The 24,939-nt window shown below is 40.4% G+C and overlaps 3 protein-coding genes across 7 annotated transcripts in view; 1 reads left to right on the top strand and 2 right to left on the bottom strand.

Moving 5' to 3' along the window:
* Positions 1 to 564, top strand: part of WDFY2 (WD repeat and FYVE domain containing 2) — a 54,783-nt gene extending 54,219 nt beyond the window's left edge. The window contains exon 13 of the transcript XR_010068736.1: positions 323 to 564. The gene's annotated coding sequence lies outside the window, so the exon portion shown is untranslated. The remainder of the gene's footprint in view (positions 1 to 322) is intronic.
* Positions 565 to 847: 283 nt separating this feature from the next.
* TMEM272 (transmembrane protein 272) lies at positions 848 to 3,560 on the bottom strand (the record flags this gene model as incomplete). Its single annotated transcript, XM_063315322.1, is given in 5 exon segments — positions 848 to 1,127; positions 1,129 to 1,193; positions 1,915 to 1,996; positions 3,506 to 3,530; positions 3,533 to 3,560. Coding segments are annotated over 5 exon segments (447 nt in total), but the record flags the coding sequence as incomplete, so codon positions are not given.
* Positions 3,561 to 15,787: 12,227 nt separating this feature from the next.
* Positions 15,788 to 24,939, bottom strand: part of ATP7B (ATPase copper transporting beta) — a 37,399-nt gene continuing 28,247 nt past the window's right edge. For 2 of the 5 annotated variants that reach the window (XM_063315342.1, XM_063315351.1), the window contains exons 14-21: positions 24,513 to 24,698; positions 23,079 to 23,235; positions 21,499 to 21,645; positions 20,996 to 21,138; positions 19,204 to 19,422; positions 18,997 to 19,114; positions 16,757 to 16,859; positions 15,788 to 16,574 (exon numbers count right to left, since the gene is read on the bottom strand). In XM_063315342.1, the coding sequence (XP_063171412.1) occupies positions 16,319 to 16,574; positions 16,757 to 16,859; positions 18,997 to 19,114; positions 19,204 to 19,422; positions 20,996 to 21,138; positions 21,499 to 21,645; positions 23,079 to 23,235; positions 24,513 to 24,698 (1,329 nt within the window). In that variant the 3' untranslated portion in view covers positions 15,788 to 16,318. The remainder of the gene's footprint in view (positions 16,575 to 16,756; positions 16,860 to 18,996; positions 19,115 to 19,203; positions 19,423 to 20,995; positions 21,139 to 21,498; positions 21,646 to 23,078; positions 23,236 to 24,512; positions 24,699 to 24,939) is intronic. The other 3 variants (XM_063315360.1, XM_063315335.1, XM_063315368.1) reach the window with 2 other exon arrangements.

Consider the following 24,939-nt stretch of genomic DNA (forward strand, 5'->3'; position numbering starts at 1 on the left):
ATCCTCCCAAACAAGGGTGCTCACCCTTTTTCAAGTGCACAGTACACAGGGGTTTTTAATGGTGGAAAGGCCCAAGACAAAACTCAATTACAGTTAATCTTTAATGTTAAAATTTAATAAAACGCAATCAACATGGTTTTTAACCTCCTTTGCCATATTAAGCCTTGCGGTCTGGGGGCAACTTTCCAGGGTTACAATTGCTGCCCAAGGCCTTTGAAGCTATTTGCAGTTCTGGGACTTCAGACTGCATTTACTTTCTGAGTGTTTTATCCAATTCTAAGGAAAATCATTTGTCACTCTGACACTTTCTCTCTCCTTCGAGAAAGCAGTAACAACCTCTTTGTAGCTGATAAGTTGCAGAGCAATGGAAATCAAAGGTAGCTTTCAGCCAAGACCAAGAACATTTTTCAACACCAGACTTTTGTCCCTGCTCGCTCTCCTCAACATCTGCCAAGACTGGGCTTTTTTGGGGGAGGGGGAGAATCTGGCACATTAAAGAGAAGAGCAATTTGGAGCACATGTTGTCTAGCCATTTTGGATAATATATTGGTAGTGGGCATAGATGAACAGTCAGGAACAAAAGCCAATAATTTAAACATTTTACAGATTACATTTTTTGAAAAGATGATTTGATTCCAAATGCACCAGGAATTATGTTAAGCCAAAGGAGTTGTCCAGCCATCGCATTCAGCAAGAAACAAATAAGCCACATTACTGCTCAGTCATATGTGTAAATCAGGGCACACTGAATGTAAAACTAGGACATTTGCTATAATCCTTATGTATGCTATACAACGTTTCCAATAGTTTCATACCCTTGATTTTATACTTCTTAATCTTCCTCTGCAATTTATTGTTGCTTGGAATTACAATAGATGCCTCAGAGGTAAAAGAGAAGGAAGGTCACCCCAGTATGACTAGTCAGAAACATTCCCTGTGCAAAAATGCACAGGCTTTCATCATGGTAATTTTGAAGATGATGGAAAGATAGGATGAACTTTTGCAAGTGGAGTGAAAACACCCAGTGAGTGCTCAGAATGAACCAGGGATAGGGGAAAATGGTGAGTGTGAGATGAATGTAATCTTTGTGGGCATTCTGCCACCATGGATGTTTGTTACTGTGATTTCATCGTCACGAGTGATTTGGAAAGCAATTGCACCATACTAGTAGAATCCAAAAGTAGAAGATATGCCTTTTTTTTTAAGGAAGAATCAAAACAGAAGAAAAACTCACTGAATTGCATGTAAAAGCAATTCATTAAAGTACTGGCTGCTTTGTAACACATGTCTGTTAGTAGCTCCTATGCCTCTTGGTCAAGGTTTACACTTACGGCTATGGTCTAATTAATCTAAGTGCATGAGTTGCAGTCTAGATCACAAATAGTCATATATTTACATTTCAAGAACCTACTACTCTCTCCAGAAAGTAGACTATAGGAACAAGTAGGGTGTTATCTACTAAACATGCCAATATATTTTATTTATACATTTTCCCAGTGTTTTTAACCATTCCTAGCAAAGTAGATTTGGCAAGCTAAAATCTTCCCAGGTATTCATTGTGTCAGGGAATTTTCTTACATTCCATTTCTTTCTGTAATATAGCACAAGTGTTCTGTTGCAAAAAGTCATTTGCTCCTTCTGTGAAATGGTAAAGTTTTCCCCAACCTGCAAAAGGAAATAAAAGGTATTATTAGCCATTGTCACTTGGTTCTTGAGTGCCCTTTCTTCCACATTCTAAATATGGCAATGGGTTCTATCCTGAGTGAAACTTTAATTTCTTCGGTACTGATTCAGTTCACAGGAACAGAAGCAGCTGATGGTTTTTTCCTCACATCTTCTTCAAACACTTCTCTTTCCAAACATCCTTAATCAGAAGTCTTCTCCCTGGAAATATTGTCAGATGAATAACAATACCTTTAAGCTGCCAACCACACCACTCACAAGCAATTGTAAGGGGATTTGTGGCTGGACTGGGCAATTGTCAAAAAAGTCATGCCTGAAAAAAAGAAAAAAAAACAATGCTTAGATAAGTATCTGAAGGTGATGACCAGGGCCACAACTACGGGGGGCAAGCAGGGCATGTGCCCCGGGCACTGAACTGGGGGTGTGTGTGCCAAAATGAGTGCAGAATCCATGTTTGCCCCTGGTGACACAGACCCTAGTTGCGGGCCTGGCGATGACTTGGTTAAAAGGGGCAACTGAAAAATATACTTGCTTAACTGACAGTAGTAAATAGGAGCTAATTTCAGTTGTCCTTCTGACTATTATTTGTAGATATGCAATCTGTTTGTGTAATCTGAGAAAGTTTATCCATCTGCTTTGGAGCCAATTAAAACATTTTATATTCAAATGGTATGGATACAAGAATTTGCTTCAAGAAGGAACATCAGTGATGCCCTTCAGAATGGGTTGGACAGGAGCCCAGTTCCCAGCTGAATGAAGTGTGCAGATAGCTTTTAAAACCCGTTCAGCACCTTGAGCTTTCATAGATATATATTCCACATCTCCAAACTTGAATCAGTTCAATTAGTGGAAACTGAAGTTCTCACAGACAATAACCATACAGAGGTTTCAGTAACAGTGTTGATTCTTAATTCTTACTTTAAAGTGCAGTGTTATATCTGTCTACAGACATAAGCTGTACCAACGTCAGAGATTTTTTTCCCTCAAATGTATAAACTTTTACAAAAACCCTAATGGCAAATTTGACATTATTTTCCTGCAAAATTATGTTGTTTTGCTTTAATTCTATATATCATTCATTTCTGCGTGATTTCTCTAAGTGTCTCAGAAGCAAATTCAGAGCTGCTAAGAGAGAGAGAAAACAATAAATATAGATATTGGTACTTGCATAGAAGTTTTTCTACAAAGGTGAAATTCTTCAATTCCAGCCCTAGGCGCAATAAATATTTTATTGGCATAGCATTGGAAGATGTATCATGACTTGTTCCTTTCTTATGTATTTACTGATAGCTAACCAGATGTATAATCCACGCAGGTAAACATGTATTTTGAGGGTGGGTATCAGTGGCAGTGTGTCCCAGTCAGTCCAGTAACCACCTCTCATGTGAAACAGGTTGCCCCATGAACAATTACTTCTCTCTTAGTGGAGACCTTGAGAGGTTGGATGGGCATTTTCTGAGATGTTTTAGTGGATCCTGCACTGAGCAGAGTTGCAACAGATGACCTCTGAGGTACCTTCCAACTCACTGCCCTAAATTCTGCTAAAGACAACCAAGGTATGGCTGGTTACATGAATACCCTTTCCCCAAAGGTAGAAAAGAGCTATGAATATATGCACTGTGACACTTGGTGGGACCAGGGAGGTTTAAGGAGGAAGTTCTAGGTATTTGGTAGAACAGAAAGCAGGTTGCAGAAACCATGGCCTGTGCATGTGATAAGGCCAATGATATGGGAGCAAGAGATAAAATTAGGTTTGCTGACTATTCTAGTGATACTCTAAGTACGTAATGAACAAAGAGCTCAATGTTTTTAAATAAAAAGCATACCTGTAAAAGCCATAGATGGAGTAATGCTAGAAAAGTAGTAAGTCCAAAAATAAAACAGGTTGTAAGTTAAAAGGTTGTGGCAGTGTAAAAGTAAAGGTTGCTTCCAAATGCACTCTCATGTGTTCATAAAGAGACTGTGGAGCCAACTGCATGATGAGGATGACACCGCTTGTGTCCACACTAAATTTCTGATTTGTAATTGCTTTGCACTCAGTTTTTAGGGAGATTCTGGACCATCTGATGATTAAATCCAGTATTTGCTATGTTGTTCATCTATTCCTTTCTAAGATGTACCAGCGCCAAACTTTCTTCAGGTCTACCACCATTACTGGTGACTATGTTCTTTACTGTCTGGAAAACTTAAAATCATGGGTTGAATTTCAAATATTTTCTCAGTAATTGCACAAATCAATCAAGTACATGAAGTTTTCTTGAAGATTTTTAAGGATCCCACTAAAGCCTTTTTTTAAAAGAATAGTCAGGCCATAGACAAAATATTCCACAATCTAGGGTAATTTGTAGATCTGACTAGTGCAAAATAAACTAATCAGAACAGACATACACATCTCCAGTTCTAAGATAGAATTTTTAAATTTTACTTTAAAAGGAACAATTGCATAGAAAAGAATTTATACAAACATACTTAGATACTGAAAATGTTATTTAAGTATCAGAAGCATCAGATCCTCCATGTGGCAAACCCTGATTTATTATTTTTGGGGAAAAAATTAACACAGTTTAAAATCTCACTGCCACTACCTAAAAATATGATGTTGAGTTCTAATACCAATGTTTCTTCTTACTTACACTCAGTTGTTATCCACAAGGCTTACATTCTTAGAAAACCCTGCAGAAACAAAAACCGTGGTTACTGAAGCACTGATCCTAGTGAGAACGTGATCTGTTATCAGAATGACGTGGAGACTTGTTAACGCAACAAACACTGTGAGAACAAGAATGCAGTTTTCCTAGGTATAGCTTGTGTCAGTGCTGCATGGTAAATCAGACTTTTTCCCTACTGTGCATGGCTGTGTATAGCCGTGTTGAGACCACGTTTGATGAAAAATGGGTTATACTTCTATAGAAGTGCATAAAGGAATCTGCGGAAAGAATGTGTAGATAACCAGGACTGAGTGTACTAGTTCTTTTCCTGCTAGCACAGTATCTTAGATATTAGGAGTTATTAAAATCTATCTCTTAAGAACTCAGGGGATTAGTCGATTCTGAATCATTAAAACTTTCATATGGGTTGTAAGTTATTTCTTTTTCCAAAGGAACAACAGGAAAACTCCTGAGTGCTTAGCTGGAATTATTATCACGGGGGTGAAGAGTCTCTCCCTCTCTCCCTCTCTTTTATAGGTTTTTCTTTTATGGCTATCTTTTCCCCCTTTCTTTTCCTTTTTATTCAGTGCAGTCAAACACCTTTTTTCCTCTCACACTCTGTTTCTGTCATTTTCTGCCCACCATCCATAAAAGGAAGGCTCCCAGAAACTCTTCGTTTTGTCAGAATGCAAAGCATCTACCATTTCATCCCCTCCTTGGTTAAAGCATACTTTGTCCTCTAGCATATCACCGCCACCAGCATCTCACCTATTCCTGCAGATGGCAGTCAAAGGCCCAGAGAAATACTTGCAAACGTATTTGGAGAGAAATAAAATCAGAGAAAATCAAAATGGCGTGTGTGGCCAACCCACAGCTCTGTGCAGATTCTGCAAGGGAGGTCACACACCCAGTACAGCTGACTGCTGATAGCCCAACCTGTTTTAATTGTTGCTTTCTCCTCCCTGCCCGCAAAGCTTTACACGAGAGTGATCGTCTATCACAAAAAAGCACATAGATGTTTCAAACATCCACCAGACTATTCTTTACAGCAGTGGCGCTTTTTTTCCCCATAGTACTTGAGGGCCACCTTTGAAAGGGTGAGGATATAATTATCATCATCACAAGGGCAGGACGGATTTCCAGACTTTTCCCCCTCTGAGAGTGAAAGGGATGTTGTGAATATAAAAATATTTAGGTGTACTATGCCTATTTGAGGCTTCAGACCAGTTTTCTTTTTCATTTATTGCCTGTTTAAGAAATTGCACCACTGTTGTTTGGCAACAATTGCTGTCATCTGCACATCCCAGTTAGATCACCCTGGCCTTCCACTGAATATAATGTTGTTAGTTTCCTTTGAGTCGTTTATGACTCATGGCAACCCTATAAGCTACCATTTGTCTAGTCCAAAATTCTTTCCCAGATCATTACTCACTGGCACTTGGTCTCTTTATCTTTTACTTGGAGATGGCAGGAATCTGAGACATTTTCCCTGAAAATCCTGGCTACAGCTTTTTCCTAGACACACACCAACAATTCAGAATACCACAGATTCTTTCATTGTTTCAGTTATCTTGTAGTTGCAACATTGTATTCTCCAATGTCATTTGTACTTATCTTATTGTGCCAAATACAAGTAGTCCTCGACTTATGACCACAATTGGGACCAGAACTTCAGTCACTAAGCAGTGCGGCCATTGAGGCATCATGTGACTGTGACCAATTTAACAACCTTTTTTGCTGCAATTTTTAAGTAGATCACGTGGTTGTTAAGTGATCCAGCTTCCTCCATTGATTTTGCTTGTCAGAAGCTGGTTGGAAAGGTCAGTCACAAATAGTGATTGTGTGACCCCAGGATGCTGCAACCATCATAAATATATGCTGGTTGCCAAGTGTCTGAATTTTGATCATGTGACTGCAGGGATGCCGTGACAGTCATAAGTGCAAGGACTGTTTCAGCACTGTCATAACTTCAAATGGTCACTAAATGAATGGTCATAAGTTGAGGACTACTGATAAAATGCTGGGAGGAGAAAAGGTCAGGTCTTTCTTCAGGCTGTTTTGGATGCTCTCACATTGTGGACCACTTGCTTTTTGTGAGACAAACCAAGTGGAGCAACCCTTCTGCTGATATGATAAGCGTTCAAATTGAGTTCATTCCACAAACCAGCAACTTTGCAAGGACCTAAAAGGTGGTGGTATTATTATTATTATTATTATTATTATTATTATTATTATTATTCCCTTGTCGACCTCATACACACATATTCTTTCTCATATACATCAGGATAACAATACAGCTTCTTGCCAGACAACATTGTTATTTAAGGATACTACAGAAGGAGAAGTGCTTTGAATATGAAAAACTTGTGCTGCCAGAGGGAAAAAAAGCACTATCTTGCTAGAAGATAAAATTAGATTACTGTGTTGGGTTAAAAAAAAAATCTGGATTAAATCCTCAGGTTTCTGTGGCAGGCCATTATCTCTCAGCCTAACAGCCTTGCAGGGCTCTTAGCTCAGTGTATTTTGTTTAAATATAATTTTTATTGAAAAGAGGCATCTCTGGCCTGATTCATGCAACACACTAAGCCATAAACCAAGCAAATCACATGATGGTTTAGTATGTTGTGTGAACCAATTTTGATTTATTCAACAAACCATGATTAAGCCAACTGTGGCTTAGTACAGTGTATGAAGTCAGACTAAGTATTCCTCTTTGGGTAGCCTCATGGCAAAGCAGGAGCAGGACTGCACTGCTCACCCCATTCCAGTGCAATGCAGTGCCAGATGCTCTCAACCCCAACCTGGTGCCAGCCAGTTCGGTGGGCCTGCAACTTACACAATTCCTGTGGAAGATGGCCAATAGTCAAGCTGCCTGGAGGTTCCCAGAACAAAAGCTGATTGATACTGGAATCCCTCTGGGTGATTGGGACCCTGTGCAAATCAGCATCCTGGGCCAAGGAGTTCCTTGTTCAAACTATCATCTCCCTAGCATCATTCCCAGCCCACCTTAATAAAAATGATTGGTGGATGTTTTCCTGCCAGATGTGGACATTGGGTGCTGGTGGTGGGGAGCAAGAATGTTCATGGGGAAAGGTGAACAAAGCCAAGATGGCAGTTCTGACTGAATTTTTTAAAAAATCCCTCTTTTACATACATGTGACACCAAAAAAGGAATGGGACTTTGACCATATAGTCATAAGATCCCCCCTTGAGTTTTTTCATCCCTTTTACAGACACCCTTGAGGGAGGTAAAAAGACAAGTGGATCCACCAGTTTCTCTCAACTTGCCCTGTATACCATAAAGTAAAAAAGGACCACTTGCTGGCATTACAGGTAGTCCTTGTTTAGCAACTCTTCACAGTTACAACAGTGATGAAAAAGTAACTTTATGACCAATCCTTGCATTTATGACCTTCACAGGTCTGTAAAACAAAGGAAAGCTGAAGTAAGATCATAAGCACAGTCATGGTTTAACTTAGCAACATAGCTTAACAATTGAGTTTCCAGTCCCAGTTGTGGTTGCTAAATGAGGACTACCTGTATATTTTTGGCAGAATAAGAGACAATAGAAGATATGCTTGTACAGTATTCTGCCAGCAAAAACATTGGTGAATAAGGCTTTAACTCAGCTTTGAGGAAGAGCCCTGAGATACTAAGCAATGGCACATATGAACCAATTCATTCTGTGCATGACAGAAGTGGTATAACAATGTGCATCCAAGTTTGAATTTCTAACTGTGAGAAACAGATAAGCAGGGATAAAAACTACACTTAACAAATGGATCTCTGTGCTTTTAAAAGAAGAAAAAAAGACTGAGAGCAGCGGTTATTTAAAATGCATCAGATGGAAAATGTCAGGCTTAGGGTTAGTTTCCATTGAAATCTAGGCCAAAAATGAGCATGATGGAAACATTTTGGGTGATGATTTGGACCTCTAAGACTTCCATTTCTAGTCAATCCTTCCCCTAAGGAAGACCAAGGAGAATGACCAAAAATAAGTTAGGGTTAAAATTAAGCTTTCCACAAGACACAGAAGAAAAGAAATGCAGTGTTAAGATTTCTGGTAAGATTTTATTAAAACTGAAATTATCATATTTCCATGTTCAGTCAGTTTACATTCTGGGACAAACAAATGGGTAAAAATTATTGGAAGGGAAATTAATGACCTCGAATTACAGAGAGGCATCTATTAATCACACAAAAAAAGAAAAATAACAAGAAAGAAACATTGAGAGGACTATAACACACACAGTGTGCATCTAAACACTATTATTTCAGAGATTTCCTCTGGCACAAATTAAATGGGAAATTCCAAATCAGAAGAAAAACTTAACACAGGGTTATTGTTAGGATTAATACAACTCAGGGCAAGATCACAGATTAAAGAGGTTGCTTAACAAAATGTAGCCTCTTACCTACCAATACTATCTCAGGTTTCCACTAGAGAAAAATGCATGGCAAATTCTACTCAGAGATAAAACTCCACCTAGTATTAGGGTCAGGCTTCCTTGAAGTTGGGGCAAAAAAACAATCTTGCAGTTAGATTCTCAGAGGATTTTGAAGGAAAGGAAGGGAGACAGCTTTCTCTGCTCACATAGTTTTGGACCACAGTCAAGTGCATAGAAAAATCCTATTCCAAGCGAAAATTGAACCTAACATTAGGATTAAAGTTAGGGTTAGGGTTCAGCTTTCTTGAAGTTGGTGCCCAAAACCAATATTGTGGTTAGATTCACAGAGGTTTTTTAAATAAAGAGTGGGTGAAAGTTTTCATTTCTGACAGTTTTGGACCACAGTCAAATGCATGGGAAAATCCCATTCCATCTGACCACTGTAGGGTTAGGGTTAGGGTTAGGGTTAGACTTCCTTGACATCAGAAGAATAAACCAACCAGACGGTCAGATTCCCCGTGGCTCTAGTAACAAGGGAAAAAAGACTAGGATTCTTTCTGACTTAATCTTGGCCCTGGGCAAAATGCATGGGCAATTCCCTTTCCCATTATAAATCTGAGCTAGGGTTAGGGTTAGGCTTAGGGTTAGGCTTCCTTGAAGTCAGGAGTAAAAACCAATGTGATGGTCACATCCCCCATGGGTCTCATAGGGAAATCATGAAGACTTGGACTCTTTCTGACTTAATCTTGGCCCTGGGCAAAATGCACGGGCAATTCCCTTTTCCATTATAAATCTCAGCTAGGGTGAGGGTGAGGGTGAGGGTGAGGGTGAGGGTGAGGGTGAGGGTGAGGGTGAGGGTGAGGCAACACACAGTTTTAGGGTTAGGGTTAGGCTTCCTTGAAGTCAGGAGAAAAAACCAACATGACGGTCAGATTCCCCCTGCCTCTTATAAGAGAGGAAGGAAGACTTGGTCTCTTTCTGACTTCATCTTTGCCCAGGGCAAAATGCATGGGCAATTCCCATTGCCATTTTAAATCTGAGCTAGGGTTTGGGTTAGGGTTAGCATTCCTTGTAGTCAGGTAATAAAACCAATTTTATGGTCAAGTTTTCAGAGTTTCTTATAGAAATTGCAGGTTCAGACTGTGTGTTTTTGACTTAATTTTGGCCCTGGGTAAAATGAATTGGACATTGATATTGCCCCTTTAAATCTGTGCTGGGGTTTGGGTTAGGGTTTTGGTTAGGGTTAGAGTTAGGGTTGGGGTTAGGATTCCCTGCAGTCAGAGAAAAAAAACCATCATTACAGTCAGATTTGCAGGGGCTCTTTTAGAAAAGGGTTAGGGTTGGGGTTAGGGAGGGTTAGGGTTATGGTTAGGGTGTGGGCTAGGCTTCATTGAAGACAGAAAAAATTGAATGTTATGGTAAGATTTGTAGGGGTTCTTACAGGAAAGGGAGGTAGAGTCTCTGTCTTTCTGATTTAATTAAGGTTAAACCAACTTTACTGTTAGATTTGTAGGGGCTCTTATAGGGTAGAAAGGCTGACTCTCTTTCTTTCTGACTGAATTTTGACCCTGGACAAAATTCAAGGGAAATCGGCATTGCCATTTTAAATGTGTAATAGGGTTAGGGTTAGGGTTTTAGGCTTCCTTGAGGTCAGGGAAAGAAACCAACATTATGGTGAGATTTGCAGGGGTTCTTAGAGGAAGGGGAGGTGGAGTCTCTGTCTTTCTGACTTCATTTTGTCCCAGGGCAAAATGCATGGGAAATTTGCATTGCCATTTTGAATCTGAGACGTGGTTAGGGTTAGGCTTCCTTGAAGTCAGGGGAATAAACCTATGTTATTGTGAGATCTGCTGGGTTTCTTAGAGGAGAGGAAGGTGGAGATTCTGTCTTTCTGACTTAATTTTGTCCCTGGGCAAAATGAATGGGAAATTCATATTGCCACTTTAAATCTGAACTAGGGTTAGGGTTAGGCTTCCTTGAACTCAGGGCAAAAAACATATATTATGCTGAGATTTGCAGGGCTTCTTAGAGGAAAGGGAGGTGGAGTCTCTGTCTTTCTGACTTCATTTTGTCCCAGGGCAAAATGCATGGGAAATTTGCATTGCCATTTTGAATCTGAGACGTGGTTAGGGTTAGGCTTCCTTGAAGTCAGGGGAATAAACCTATGTTATTGTGAGATCTGCTGGGTTTCTTAGAGGAGAGGAAGGTGGAGATTCTGTCTTTCTGACTTAATTTTGTCCCTGGGCAAAATGAATGGGAAATTCATATTGCCACTTTAAATCTGAACTAGGGTTAGGGTTAGGCTTCCTTGAACTCAGGGCAAAAAACATATATTATGCTGAGATTTGCAGGGCTTCTTAGAGGAAAGGGAGGTGGACTCTGTATTTCTGACTAATTTTGGCCCTGGACAAAATGCATTGTAAATTCACTTTTTCATTTTAAATCTGAGCTAGGGTTAGGGTTAGGGTTAGGGATCAGCTTCCTTGAAGTCAGGGGGAAAAAGCAGTGTTATGGTCAGATTCGCAGGGTCTCTTTTAGGAAAAGGACGCTGACTCTCTTTCCTTCTTAATTTTGGCCCTGGGCAAAATGCACGTGAACTTCACATTGCCATTTTAAATCTGAACTAGGGTTTTGGTTAGACTTAGGGTTAGGTTTCCTTGATATCTGGGTAAAAAAACGACATTACGGTCAGATTCACGGGGGCTCTTATAGGAAAGGGAGGGTGACTCTTTTTGTTTCTGGCTTAATTTTGGCCCTGGGCAAAATGCATGGGAAATTTGCATTGTCTTTTTAAATCTAAGGTAGGGTTAGGGTTAGGGTTGGATTTGGCCTCCTTGGACTCAGCACCCAATGCCATCATCACAGTTAGATTTAGAGGGTTTTTAAGAAAAGGGTTGGTGACAGTGTTCCTTTCTGATGCAGTTTTGGGCCATGGTCAAAGGTGTGGGAAAATCTCATTGGAACTGACAACTCCAGCTATAGTTAGGTTTAGGGTTTGGTTCAGCTTCCTTGGAGTCAGCGCCCAAAAACAATGTGGCACTTACATTCACAGAGGGTTTTTAAGGAAAGGGTGGGTGACAGTTCTCCTTTATAACACAGTTTTGGACCACAAATACATGGGCAAATCCTTTTGCCAATGAAAATTGAAGCTAGGTTTAGGTTAGGGTTAAGGCTTCCTTGAAGCCAGGGCCAAAAACCAACCTCACAGTTAGATTCACAGCAGCTGTTCAAGGAAAGGGATTTACAGTCAAATCCATGGAAATATTCTATTCTCAATGAAAAATGTAGGTAGCTTTAGAGTTAGGCTTCCTTGAAATCATGGATAAAATCTACCATCACGGTTCAATTTTGGGTGGGTGTTTATGGTGGGTTTGTCACCATTATGTTGAATTTTTAAATCCTTTTCTAAGTGTAAAATCCACCTAGGGTTAGGATTTAGCATCCTTGTTTATATTTACTTTTTAAATAAATTTATGTCTGCCCATCTCACTGAATGTTACTCTGACCTGTGTACATCCAACGCTTAGAAGTTTAAGAACATACATTTAAACAGAATATAACCATCATGCATGTTCCCTACAGGATCCCCAAGGCTGCTGGAAAAGCATCATTTTTAGGGTTCTGAAAGGCTAATAGAGATGGGGCTAACCTCACTTGAGGGGAGATGATGTTCCAGAGAGTTAGGGTTAGGCAGGAGCCACAGCAGAAAAGGCACACCATCTGGGTCCCGTCAGATGGAACTCTTTTGCAAATGGGACACGCAACATAACCCTCCTGGACTTGATGCAATGGGTAGATGTGACTGGGAAGAGGCAGTCCTTCAAGAAGCCTGGCTCCATGCTTTAAAGGTCAAAAGCAGCACCTTGAATTGCACCTCGAAGCAAACTGGCAGCCAATGCAGCTCGGAACATAGATGTAATGTGTGCCATCCTAGGGGCAGACATAACTGTCTGCACAGCCACATTCTGCACCACTTGAAGTTTCTGGATACTCTTCAAGGGCAGCCCCACATAGAGTACATTAATTCACTCTGGAGGTGAGCAGGTCATGACTGAGTAGAGCCTTCCAATCCAGGAAAGGACGCAACTGGCACACAACACGAAGCTGTGCAAAGGCCCTCCTAGCCATGACTGCCACCTGCTCAAGCAGGAGTCATGAGTCTAGAAGGACCCCCAGATTGTGCACCAGGTATGCCTGGGGTAGTGCCACCCCCATCTGGTACTAAAGATGGTACAGTCCCAGATCCAGAAGGCCCAACAACCCAGAGCCACTCAGTCTTGCCAGGGTTCAGTTAAAGCCTGTTTTCCCCATCCAGACCCCCACAGCCTCCAGGCACCAGGACAAAACATCTAAGCATTGCTTAGTTTGATAGGGGTGGAGATGTATAATTTGGTATCATCAGCATACTAATGATACTTCACCCCATGATGACAAATGATCTCGCCCAGCAGCTTCATGTAGATGCTAAATAGGAGTGGAGAGAGTACCGAACCTGCAGCACCCCATATAGTAAAGGCTGCAGGCAGAACCTATCACTCCCAATCAACACCGGCTGGTACCAGCCCTGCAGGAAGGAACAGAACCATCCCAATACTGAGCTGCCCACTCCCAACTCACAGAGCCAATCCAGAAGGATACCATGATTGATGTCTCAAAGGCCACCAAGAGATCAAGGAGAGCAAGAACAGATGCACCACCTGCTCCCACCAAAGATCATTCAAAAACAGCCAATGCTGTTTCCATCCCATGCCCAAGCCTGAATCTTGACTGAAATGGGTCCAAATAATCTGCTTTATCCAGGGCCCACTGAAGCTGCTGCGCAACTACCTTTTGCACAACCTTCTACAGGAACAGGAAGATACTGAATGAGAATTGTCCAGGATGGTGGAATCCAGCAATGGCTTCTTGAGGAGGGGGCAAACCAAAGCCTCCTTAAGGGAAGTTGGAAAACCCCCCTCTCAAGGATGAATAAACTACCACTAGAACCCAACCACATGACACCCCCCAGGCAGCCTCAACTATCCAGGAGGGGCATGGATCTAAGGAGCAAGTGGCTGAGGACCCCACCCACTTCCTCAGGTCCAACAGGTTCAAGCGTTCCCAGATAACAGGGCAAGACCATGTCCCAGGCATCTCCACTGGACCTGTACCAAGCTGGCGTATAACGAGGAACTATTCACAGCCTGCACTATTATCCAATTGAGAGCTTCACTGACCGAGAATGATGAGATTAACCCTGCAAGATACCAAGCTGGAAAAAGGCTGGAATAGAAGATTGCTTTGGAAAGCATTGTGGCAGCTGTAATCTATATCCATACCCCCATTGCTGCCTCCAAACCAAGGAAGTTTTAGCATGGTTGCCCCTCACATTGCATAGCTAGGCTGGCAGAGTTTTGAATTCATGTGATTCTCCCAGATGAGAACAGACACAAGTCCTACAATAACTAACGCTGGCAATTGTCTGTGAAAATTACCTGCTCCAGATCCAAAGAGGAACTGGGAAGAATATCAGAATCCTGTGATCCTGTCCAAATATTAGATTATGTATTTGTTAATCCAGTGTTTGTTATGACACACTGCCAGGATAAGAAATATAATAAAGCAGCCTAATGATTTACCCTAAATTCATATTTTATGTACTAACATTGTAACCTTCCATTTTTCTCTATAAGCATGGAGACATTATTTATTACACTGACTCCATCTTTTCTTCAGGGAGTTCAATTAATTTCTTAAACACTCTTATTCATGGAAAGGTGTTTTTCCTTCAGTATTATCTTCTTCACAGCCCTATGCAGTAGATGGTTGAAATCCTAGTGACTAAATCCACCACAGTTTCATGGCAAAGCGATGGTTTCAACTGCTTGTCCCTTTCCATATCCCAAAGTTCAACACTCCCAGCACTTGCTATTTACACAAAAGCTTTCATGACTTAAGAAGACTTCTGTCATGGATCCACCTTGACTGAGTGCCCAGGTTCATTACAAATATTTCTCCCCTCCCTTTCCAACTTCTGATGGTAATTCAGGTCTTTATTGTAAATTAAGGTGTGTAGAATTCATGGATAAATGGCAAATGTGGATTTTATTTAATTTTTCAGATGAGATGCTGCAGTTATATATTCACAGTATGAAAAACTGGCCTAAGAGTAATGAATAATTGGATGAAATTATAAACAAGAAATGCAGTGAGACTTCAAATAATTATTTCTGAACCATGTTTGTGTTGGAATTATCAGGGGTCAACTCAGCATTGTCTCATAAGCATAAGGGGTCTCTCTAGCAAACGCATCTCTATTGTGCTTGTGGGATGTCACATGGGTCACCTGATTCCCACTTCCTCCTTCTCCTTGAGCTTGGGGATTAACAGTCTCCATTACCCTTCTGGCAGACCTGCTAGCTGGAACTGCTGCAGGATGCAGCTCTTGTCCTTCAGAAAGTGTCTACAAAGAACCAGTGATGATTAAATGCTTTCTACTATGAAACTACCTGTATCCAGATCTACCAAATAAAAGTAAGCTATCTCTATTTTTCTTCATCTAACTACAGTGTGAAGACTGAATTTATTTCTGAACGTAATTAAGCTTAATGTGCAAGTTCTCTTTTGGTTCACGCTTCTACTCTGCAAAATTGCTGTTAGCTGCTTGGAGTTCTTTTATTAACCTTTAAAAACTCAATCACTTTGTTGAGTTTTTTTGTTTTTACTTTATGTAGGAGAAATAATGAATTTATTTACTGGAATTTGGTTAATTATGATTGCTTTTAAAATGTCGAATTTTCAACATTTGGGGCACTGTTTTGATTTCAATATAAAAAGAAGGTAGTATAAATTCCTATTAGAATGTTTAGGGAACTGCCATGCCTAACAATACTGTACTTTTCATTTTACAAATGCTCATGTTTCTGTCAGTTGAAGCATAAGAAACATTTCTCTTTTTGTGGAACTTGAGACAGATACACAACATGGGATTTAGCATCAATAAGGGGAAACTAAATATATCGAACAACTTTCCATACACCAGTCTGCTTGATCCAGTATTATAAAAATGCACATGATATGAGAAAGCCCGAAGGTTTGTGCTTCGTTTACTTTGCCATGTTTAAGAAAAAGAGTAAATACACACTGAAAAAAATGAAAATACAGTATACATTAAAAAGTATGCTTACACCCCCTCCCCTCCCCCACCCCCAAATATCAATCACTAGGATCCAGCATTCCTACATTGTGCACTGTTTGTCAATTATGATGTACCACCAGCCTGATCATTCATTTCTGAGCTTTATGGGAATATGGTTTTTCTGGTATTACTTGGTAATGTTTCATTGTCTAAATGTGTAATATTTTCTGGGTAGCATTTGGTACTAAGATGCAAGAACTGCTGTATTCTTTGATACACATACTGTGATGAGGCCGTGTCCTAATTCAGGAGCCACCAGGATCAGCTGAAGGTACATTCTTCCATTCAGGTGAGAACAGGCAGCACAGTGCACACCTAAGCACACTTCTCTATAGGTGCTCCAGAAACAGAATCTTAACAGAATCTTAAGCCTCTCTTAGTCCCATCCTTGCATCTTACTGCTCAGTATCAGATTATATCGTTTAAATATATTGGTCTTCATCCTGACTGTTGGTGAGCAGCGACCATTTGTCTGCTTCATTCTCCAGGCCTCCTGACACTAAGTCTGAAGTCAGGGGAGAAAGAGACACTTGACTGACATCATCCCAGGTGGCTAATTTGGGAGGCTTTGGTCTCCAGTCATCCATCCCAATATGGACACTAACTTGGGAAGGAGTCAGTGGCTTCATGCAGCCTTGAGCCTCAGCTTCATATCTTTCCAGGACTGTTTTCTTGTAGCTATGAAAAGAAAACAAACACACACAAATATATGTCCAATAGAAGCACAACCCCATTAAAACCTAGCACCAGCCTTGACTATTACCAATAGCCTAGATTTAAACTTTTAGGGACAAGATACCCCAATTCTATTTGGTGCCACTGGGTAGAGCTCACTAATTCATGACTAGGAGAAGACTTACCATTTTAGCTGCAGGGAAGAGAGTAATACGGATACTGAAGATGCCGCCATTGCAGCTGACCCCATCCATGGCTGTAGCACAAGTCCTAAAGGCATAAATACTCCTGACACAAGAAAGCAGACAGACAAGATTTAGAACATTGGTTAAATAAAGTTATATGTAAGTATCTCCAAGAATGCAGAATTTAGTCTTAAATCATTTTCTTTTCACCTGCATGTTCAAAGCTGAGGAATTTACTGCAAAATGCAACTACTTTTGGTGCTTGTGTATTCCTTCTCCCACAAATGTATTGCTTGCTTTCTATGTTTCATGCTCAGAATGACATCAGTTCACTACAAATGGAGCTCAGAATTGGCATGCAAGTATTAGAGGGACTTCATCAGCCTTCCCTAGTTTGCTGCCCTCCAGAGGCATTGGACTTCCACTTCCATAAAGCCCTAGTCATCATGGTCAAACAAGATGAGCAAAGGCTATGTAAACTAGGACACTGTTGACATTAAAATCCAATCTGCTTAGATAACACCACAGTGAGAAGAAAAAAAAATTAAATTTACAGGAGATGTGGCTTCCGACTTCTAACAGCAAGGATATACAAAATTTCCGTAATTAGTCTCTTACTCTGTATTAAACCAAAAACACCACATTATTTCTATAAATCATTTCCCCTTAACACATAATAAAAATCACTAAGTATAGTTACTCCTCCCCCTTATATTAAAATAAAGAAAAAGAAAAAATCATATAAACCTCCTAAACATCTTTCTCCCCTCCAAAAAATAAAACATATTTAATTATTCACTTCCTACCATTATTCTATACATTTCTGTCTACTACAATAAAAATCAAATTGAAAGGCAGATAAATTGTCAGCTATTATACTTAATGGTATAACAATTTTAATAATCTCAATCTTAATAAACCCAAAATCTTAACACAAAAAACAAAGCCAGTTCAAGACAGTAAACCCAAATCTTTAAAGGCAAATAACATCAGTCAAATCCTTAAAGCAAACCAAATAAACATTCTTCAACCCTTATCCCACTTCAAAATAAACCAGAGCAGTTACATATTCCAAAGATATGCACAGAGCTTTCTTCTTTAAAAAATCAAACAGCCCAGTTGCCCCCCTCTAAAATTCCAGGTTCTTTTCATGGCATTCCACTAGGAGATCACCCCTACTTATGGCTTGCAGATCACTCTCTCCCCTAGATTTCTCCAGCTCCATTATCCAATCTTCATCCAGCATCTTGACAGAAATCCTAAGCTCAGTCTTAAAAGAAACCTTTCTATCGCTCTTAGATTCCTCAATTTCATTCACCACATCCCCAACCTGATGGCACATTTTAGCTCTCATATTTTCCACAATATCCTGGATTATCTTGCATAAAGGTTTGATAAAAGTCAGAAGATATTTGTTTGAAGTCCTGGTGAAGTCAGAAAGAATCTGTTTGAAATCCTCCATGTCTCACACAGTAGATTATGGTGCCCCCTAGGAACTTAATCAGCAAAAGTCAAAGATATGGGAAAGTTTGAAAGTTGTTTCCACAAAGTAAGAGTGAATAGCAGACTGTTTCCCAGGGAAAGCGAAGACAGAAGGCTGAAGGTTCAAATGAGCCGATTCAACATGTAGGAAAATGCTAGCATCTTCAAATTTAATACAAAAATAATAACAGGAAGACAATTATTTACTCAATCTTTGACATTTCCTTTGGAAGGAAAACAAAATCCAAAACTTAAAGAATTTTTTTTTAAAAGTAATCCCAAAAATAACATTAAGCACCAAGAGAACCAGTTTCTCCTCACTGTAGAAAGCCTCATATACTTAAAAAAAACAACAAATTGGTGATTTAGAAATGGGGTGGCTGGTCTTAGTGTCCCTTTAAAGGCTACAGCATGGCTTGGAAATGGTGACATCCCCGCCTCCCAGGTGCTCTTACTGTCGACCGCAAAATGCTGTTTGCGATCTCCTGGCTGCAAGCCACCGTTCTGGAGGACAAATGGGATAATTCCAAGTATTCTCCTTGATCTGGAGAATATTTCTGGGCTTCAGGAAAGCCTGCCTGAGCCCGAAAAAAGCCACCACACTGTCCGCTCCGCCCACCAAAACAGCAGGCACAGCCGTTCGGTCTGCCATTTCCACCGGAAAAATAATCTGACTGTGATGTTTCTAAATAATTAATAAATCTCTTACTTTCCACCAACCCATCTGCTTGAGAATCATAGTTGGAATAATAAGTTACCTGCTGCTATGGGTATGCCAATGAGATTGTATATTAAGGCCAGGATTAGATTTATTCGGATTCTTTTCATTGTCTTCCTAGACAGATGGATACTTGCAACCACATCAAGCAAATTATTCTGTACCAAAAAAAAAAAACAGAGGGGATTTTTTTTTCTCCCAACTTTTCAAAAAGTCCCAGGAATCTCCCCTACCTCCCCATCACTACATTTGTTAAGCTCACATGAATCAGCACAACATCTGCTGCTTCAATGGCAACATCTGTGCCTGTTCCAATAGCAATGCCAACATCAGCCTGGGCCAGCGCTGGTGAGTCATTGACCCCATCTCCAACCATGGCAACTTTTCTTCCAGAGGTTTGGAGCTCCTGGACCTTGGCTACTTTGTGAGATGGGAGAACCTCAGCAAATACTTTTCTGATCCCAACCTAAATACAGAAAGATATCTTTTGTTTGAATCTACATACTTTCATAAAATAGAGAGTCTATTGGGAAACATAGCATTAAAGCTGGATCTAGAGCTCTTCTGAATCTAGTCTGGCATCTGTTTTCCAAAACAGCCAGAGAAATATGAAGGCAAGAGCTGACATTCAGCAGCATACCATCCTTAAACCCATGGCTGGCATAAAGTCATCATGACTACTACTAAATATCCAACTTTCTTTTCAGAAATAGGAAAGGTATTAATATTAGCTTGTCAAAAGTTTGGGTGGGTGAGGAAAGAGGGAAAGGCAGAAATAAAAAGTACCATAAAAGATATAGTTTTGTAGGAGGCTGACCGTTTTTAAACTTTGCTATGTAAAATATTGCCACACGTACTGAAAGATCCACACAGAACTATACGTATCTTAACACCGATGCAGAAGGACAACTCAACACTCAGATTTAGATTCTGTACTGGATGGTCACATTCTCTTTTGAAAGCTGGTATCTCTAGGTATGAAGGAAATGACCCATACCAGGAAGAGTTTATACTGAGCTTCTAGGCTTCTCTGTCTGGCTGTTTGAAAGATAATTGATAGAAACTATTATTTGGACTAGGAATTATCAATCTGGGCCCTCCCAAATTTTTTGGATTACAGTCCCCACAAACTTGCCATCGCAGTGGTGTCTGGAAGTGATTGGAAGTGAACTCCAAAACATCTTGAGAGTACCAGGTTGCACATCCCTAAATTAGACTGACAGGCTAGAATGAGGATAGTAAAGGCAAAGGTTTCCCTTGACATTAAGTCCAGTCGTGTCCGACTCTAGGGGGCGGTGCTCATCTCCGTTTCAAAGCCGAAGAGCCGGCGTTTGTCCGTAGACACTTCCGTGGTCATGTGGCCGGCATGACTACACGGAACGCTGTTACCTGCCCGCTGAAGCAGTACCTATTAATCGACTCACATTTGCATGTTTTCGAACTGCTAGGTTGGCAGGAGCTGGGACTAGCAACGGGAGCTCACCCCGTCATGTGGATTCGAACCACCGACCTTCCGATCAGCAAGCTCAGCAGCTCAGCGGTTTAACCCGCAGTGCCACTGTGTCCCTCACAGAATGAGGATACTTGGATTTAAATCCCCATGTAGTAACAAACCTTAATGAGAAACCTTGAGTCAGTCTCTACCCTGCCTCACAGAACTTTTTGGTGGCCTAAAAGGATTGGAAGGGAACACATCATGTTATATTCCTGACTTACTTATCTTGAGGAACAGTGAAAAAAAAAGGTGAAAAAACAGTAGAATAAAATATTATCATGCATCTTTAATGATTGCATTATAAACTCTCTGTTTTATTCTACTGAAGCCAGCATTACTTGTTTCTGTTCATTGAACCATTCAGCCTGTTAATTGGTACAATCCAATTTTGGTGTTGTGCTGTATCAACTCTGCAGGATGCAAATTAGTTTTATACACAGTGAGACTCTCCAAGAAATATGAAAGCCATGGTCACCTTCTCAATTCAGCACCCTCTCAATGAGCCACACAAGGGTTAATAATTCTCTTAGACAAAGAACCATACCTGAGTTGCAATTGCTTTGGCTGTTTTCCTATTGTCTCCTGTAATAAGCACCACATCCATTCCCATATTCTGCAATGTGTGCATTGCTAAAGCTGCCTCTGGCTTGACTGTGTCTGCTATTGCCATCATGCCACAAAGTACACCTACAAAAAAACCCATATCTTTACTTACATTTATGAGATCTGTGTTATGGGTCCCCTGGGCAGCTACGTGGTACTCCATACTGTAACCGTCCCTACCCTAGTGTCCTTCAGAGGTGCTGGACAATATCTCCTGTAATTCTTCCATCCAGCATACCCAGTGGTGATTTTAGTGGAAAGAATTAGGGAAGCTAATGTTCAATGCATCTAGAGGGCACTAGCTCGGGGCAAGTTGTTGCAATGCAATGGTTCATTTATTCTGAATTTTTAGCTGCAGAACTGAGCAACATCCCATTAGCATAGCTTTGTCCATCTTTCAGAAGTCAAGCTATTTCTTCCTCTAGTCCTAATAGGTCAGCCTACCATTTATGGCCACCAGAATAGCTGTGTGTCCTTTCATTTCATGGCCGCTCATGGCCTCATGAACATCACTGGAGATAAGCAGGCCATTCCGTCTCATCCATTCCCGATTCCCAATCAACACTGAATAAGCATGAGAGACTGCAGTATCTGTCAGACATAAGAATCAGAACTGTGAGAATTGAAATAGTTTAAAGACTTTTATAAGCTACTGGGAAGGCTTGCTTAAGAACTTACGTTCCAATCTGCTTACTTAATAGGTATCAATCTATATAACTAGATAGGAATGGTAAAATATCAATTTCCTTGTCCTGGTAAGCCAATTCAGAATATGCTTCAAAACTTTCACGATGTTATGAGAAGTACAATGTTGTGGAGCTAGATTTGTAAGAGATCCCTTTACAGCTTGACAATGGTTAAAATCAAGTAGAAAAGAGTACACAAAGCAAATAACTAAAAAAAAACATTATTCCCTGACTATGAGGAACCAGGAACTAGGAAAAAACTGAATTCCAGAGAGAAGGGACTAGATTTCGCAAATCAAAAAGGAACTGCAAAATGGAGTACTCATAATCAGACAATTCAGACCACGCTAAAGCAAACTTCTTTCACTAGGAACTGCACAGAATCTCTGGCATTAAGGTATCACTGTACAGCCCTGAGCTTCTATCTTGCCTATAAACAAAGGGGGGGGAGGGTTGATAGATTTGGGCTTCCTTCAAAATGGGGCAGTTTGGTGCCCTTCTGCACTGTGGCAGGAACATGAAGATGGCAGCAATCCCTGAGCCTTGTCTGGACTGCCCAGGTTGCTCAGTTCCTCAACTTACACAAGCTGGAGATACTTCATTTAGGAATATTCATTTCATTTAGTTCTCCCTCTATCTTATGGGTTATTCAAATTATTTATATTTTTATAATGTATTTTAATTGATATTTTACTGTTATTGTTTTAAATCTTTTGTAAACTGCCCAGAGTCATTTTGAGATGGGTGGTATAAAAATACAATCAATCAATCAATCAATCAATCAATATTCCAACCTTCTTGCAAAACTGATTCCTACAGGCCTTAAGAAGTTTTATGTTAATGAAACAAACTCTAAGGGATTTTGTTTAAAAAAAAAAACGTTCCTAAGCATTATCTATTATCAGTCAGATGATTTACTAAATCTAAATCAGTGCTCTTTTGGTCTTCTTTTTGCCAGAGGCCTGTTGCTTGCTAAATTTGAAGCTGCTGAACAGATCAGAACACTCTATTGTCCAAGCTTAAAAAATTACCTTTTATGATGTCTTCCTCATTTAAGAAACTTAAGAATCCCCTCATCGTTTTAAATGTCTAATTTTGAGATATTCCCGGAAAATATGAAATTAGGAAGGAAAGATGGCACAGCTGCACAATACGCTTTGATTGGTAGAGCATTTGAAAGGCTCTATAATGTCTTCAACTAGGAAAATAGTCAACCTGGGGTAGCTTGACCTACTGTAACTTAGGTCATTCCTTAAGCAAGCCTGCCCCATTTATAAATAGCACCTTGCTTATCCCTTGCTTTGGGGACTGGAGGCCAAAAACTCTGCTCTTTAATACCTTTATCAAGGCCATCAATATGACGGCTGAGACTGGTCACATCCTGATCAACCTCGTCACCCAATATGGTTTCAGTGCTGCTAACGTTACAGCTTATTCCACATCCAGGAACTGTCTGAAAATCTTTACAGCATCCAAGGACCTCTGTGCCAAGTTCCTGCAAAATACATGCTTTAAATATCACTTTGAAGCAGCAAAATGCTTCATTTTCATGCATAAATAGAAGCATTTACAACAGAAACAGTTTTCAAAAGCTTCTCTGAAATGGTGATACGCAAAGTGCATGGAATTAATACCATATGTAGCTATTTCCTGGAAGAATAACTTCCCCAAATTTAAACTTGAAAAGCATGTACAAAATGAAGTGCACTTTAAACTCAAATTATGTGTCCCACTATACTACTTTAATTTTAAATCAAATTAGTCCTACAAACTGGCTTTGAAGAATATTTTACAATTCAAAATAAAGAGTTTCTCACAACTATCCTGAAACCTCAGCTTGGATGTCATGAATTCCCTCAAAGCAAAGCAAAGTAGCCCTTTTCTTTTTCAAAGAAAAGTAGCTATAGCTTTGGGGGATGTTGGACTTGCTTAAGTCTATTTGAGGACCCTTCGAAGGTGACTGAATTACAACTCTTGGAAGCCCAGCCAGGATGGCCAATGGGAGGGATGCTGGGAATTCTGCTTCTGCCATTTTTAGAGGGCTAGGGATTTCCCCTCTCCATTTTAGACAAGCTCATACATGAGAGATACACTGGCTTGGCAACTTTGTCCCCTCAAGGACTGAAGGACTGTAGCCCCTCTTGTTCCAGGCTACTACCCTGGGCCAGCTAAAGGGGAATTGGGTGGGAGCTCTCATCCAGTGGGTTCCCTGTGCAGCCACCTATTCCTGGCTCCACTCAGCTCAGGAGTGGTGCTTAAGAACAAGTCTTAAAAAAGGGAGGCCCACACTTCGTGAAATACACAGCAATCTGGCCATGAACTAGAACAGCAGGACTCACAATATGCCTTTCAGGGTCATTATAGTCAGGCAGCCATGGAAACTAACTGACCACGTTCCCTCAGCTTCAGCTGGAGGTGGGCTGCCATAGCCATAAGAAGGGAGCTTCCTCAAGTAGCGGCACTGGCTCTGAAGAAATTGATCCTAGGAAAAAGCACCATCATTTTTCCAAAGAGCTGGGGAGAAGGGAGGCACTACCATCTCACTTCTCAACTCTCTATTCTTTAAACTGAGAGGGTTCAATTTTCTGATAGCAGTTGTCACCATAAGACATTGATGTCTTCTGCTCTTTGACCGTGCCTCTTTCAAGACATTTAATGCAACTTAAGATGTTTTAAATAAGAGTTAACAATTAAACCATCTTAATGCTTGTTATATACCAAGACAGAACTTTCTACCTGAAGCAGGACTGAATGTCAATGAAAAGAACACACCTTTTTGCAATACTGAGTGACAGCCATTCCTAAAGGATGCTCACTGCTGGCTTCGGCAGTGCCAACAAGAGCATGGAACTTCTTCAGAGGCAGGGTAGCTTCTCTGTCTCCTAGCAAGAGAACGCGTATGACTCTGGGAACACCGTAAGTCAGGGTTCCTGTTTTATCAAACATCACTGTCTTCACCTGGAAGAAGTCATATTGGCAAGTGATGGCTCTGACGGCTGATTTGAAACATCCAGAGTTTAATTCCTTTGTGATTGAGAGGATAAGTTTGCTCATAGAGTAGGGCGTATTATCTAAGAAAAGCTGCCCCAGGCTTTGGCAGTAGAGGGCCCTCTTTCTTTCTTGGGAAAGGGACCAGCTGCCTGTTTTTAGAGATGGCAAAAACATATGCATAATGAGAATTTGAAAAGTGTCCTTTTGA

This window comes from Candoia aspera, chromosome 1, assembly GCF_035149785.1.
Source record: "Candoia aspera isolate rCanAsp1 chromosome 1, rCanAsp1.hap2, whole genome shotgun sequence".
In the NCBI taxonomy this organism is placed as follows: domain Eukaryota; kingdom Metazoa; phylum Chordata; class Lepidosauria; order Squamata; family Boidae; genus Candoia; species Candoia aspera.